We start from the raw sequence: 2,012 nt of genomic DNA on the forward strand, positions 1-2,012 counted from the left end.
CACAGGATAAGAGGGTTACATTCCTTACAACAGAGGATCAGGTGAATTTATTTAATTATAGCACTAAAGAAATTGTGTGGCATATTACATTGTCAATGATTATGATGAGCCTATTATGACTGTCAGTAAGGCATGCTTTATTAAAATTGTTTTAAAGAGAGGAAGCGGAATGATGCTCCAATTAATCTCATGTAAACAAACTCATAGAAAGATTGATAGACAGATTTGTGACTGCAATGTGAACTGCCATGTGTTATATCTATACTACTTTCCCTCTCATATGGTACTGAATGCATGTGCCTTTACTATGCACAGCTTGTATTTGTAGTGGCACTATATAAGCAGAAGCCATTATTTATACTGATAGACTGGACTATTTTTGTTTCTTTTGTCAGGGTGTTTTTACTGATTTGAGAGGTAAAGCATTTGAAGTGCAGGTTGGATTGCATGAACTATTAGGACACGGATCAGGGAAACTGTTCAGTAAGGTAAGTCTCATTAATTCATTGTTATAGTTGATGGTATGAGTCTATAATAGGATAAGAATGGAGTCTTTAACTTTGAACAAGATAAAGTTATTAATCCTTTGACTGGAGATAAAGTTAGCTTCATCATAATAGATGTACATACACTGTATACTACAAGTGTTTCTTGCTCTCAATATTGTTATTTTTTTAAATTCATGTATGATGCACATTCATACACACATGTGGACATGTACTGTACAATGTCCACATGTGTGTAGGTTCAATTGTTATGCAGACATTACATCTACATATAGTGTCAATTTATGCATGTAAATGTAATGTGTAAAAATTGATGATGCCAGCCAAGATATAAGCTAGGCATGCTCTTGTTTACACTATAAGCACAAGTTCTAGAAGCACAAGTTTATTTAAGTTACCGTATAGCGCTTTATTTTCGAGGAGCTAAACTTTCGCTATTTTCGCGGTTAGCATGAAACCGCGAAATTAAAGATCCGCTAAAATTTCAATTGCCATTAAAGGTGTGGCACTAACATTGCGAATCTGCAAAATTTGATTTTTATCAATCCGTGAAATTTTAGCTCCGCAAAATTAAAGCACTATACGGTACTCACTATAAGCACAAGTTCTAGAAGCACAACTCGTACTTCTAAAACTTGTGCTTATAGTGAGTAACTTAAATAAACTTGTGCTGCACAAGTTTATTTAAGTTACTCATGCATGTTTCTCAATTTGCCTAAACAATCTAGACATGTATGAATATGCAATTTATGCATGTAATGTATGCAATTCATATGTGTAATGTCACACTGTGTGGAATGAACAATTGTACCATCTACCATTACATTTTATTCTAAATTTATTCTTTGTTATGCTGTGACTGGTGACTTGTGATAGTAGTGCATGTACATTATAGATAAGGAGTTGGTATAATCCAGGAGAGACATGGGATACACAGTTTAGTACAATAGCATCAACTTATGAAGAATGCAGAGCAGAATGTGTTGGTATATACCTCTCCACTGACAGGAATATATTGCGGTAAATATGGGTGTGGTCTACATTATCTATGGCTCCGCCTATTTCTAGTATATTTGGTTATGAAGGAGCTGAAGCTGAAGACATAATGTATGTGAATTGGTTGAGCATGTTGAGGGCAGGACTTATAGCATTAGAGTTTTATACACCTGAAACAAAGAAATGGAGACAAGTATGTTACTGATCTAATCTTTATTTATACACGACTGCTCATTATTGCACATTTAGAAGAATACAGGCATGTATATGTACATGTACATGCATGTATATTCAAGCAAACTAGCAATATAAGAATGATGTTGTATTTGTATGATATACAAATGGCCAGATGTGTCAATAAGTATACTCTCAGACACTGTTGCTATGGTTGCCCTCATCAGCTGCTAATATTACTACTCTATACTGATCTATGTTACTGGTCTCATTCTAATCCAATGTTGTTCCACCCACCACTCATAGGCTCACATGCAGGCTCGTTATGTTATATGC

At 34.8% G+C, this 2,012-nt stretch overlaps 1 protein-coding gene across 1 annotated transcript in view; it reads left to right on the forward strand.

Annotated features, from left to right (window-relative positions):
* LOC105311889 (dipeptidyl peptidase 3-like) overlaps positions 1-2,012 on the forward strand; it is a 6,485-nt gene that overhangs the window by 3,163 nt on the left and 1,310 nt on the right. Inside the window, exons 7-12 of the mRNA XM_019997506.1 lie at positions 6-41; positions 396-488; positions 539-601; positions 1,402-1,526; positions 1,575-1,695; positions 1,983-2,010. Of these exons, the coding sequence (XP_019853065.1) occupies positions 6-41; positions 396-488; positions 539-601; positions 1,402-1,526; positions 1,575-1,695; positions 1,983-2,010 (466 nt within the window). The remainder of the gene's footprint in view (positions 1-5; positions 42-395; positions 489-538; positions 602-1,401; positions 1,527-1,574; positions 1,696-1,982; positions 2,011-2,012) is intronic.

Source organism: Amphimedon queenslandica, unplaced genomic scaffold (assembly GCF_000090795.2).
Source record: "Amphimedon queenslandica unplaced genomic scaffold, v1.1 AMPQUscaffold_13365, whole genome shotgun sequence".
Taxonomy (NCBI): domain Eukaryota; kingdom Metazoa; phylum Porifera; class Demospongiae; order Haplosclerida; family Niphatidae; genus Amphimedon; species Amphimedon queenslandica.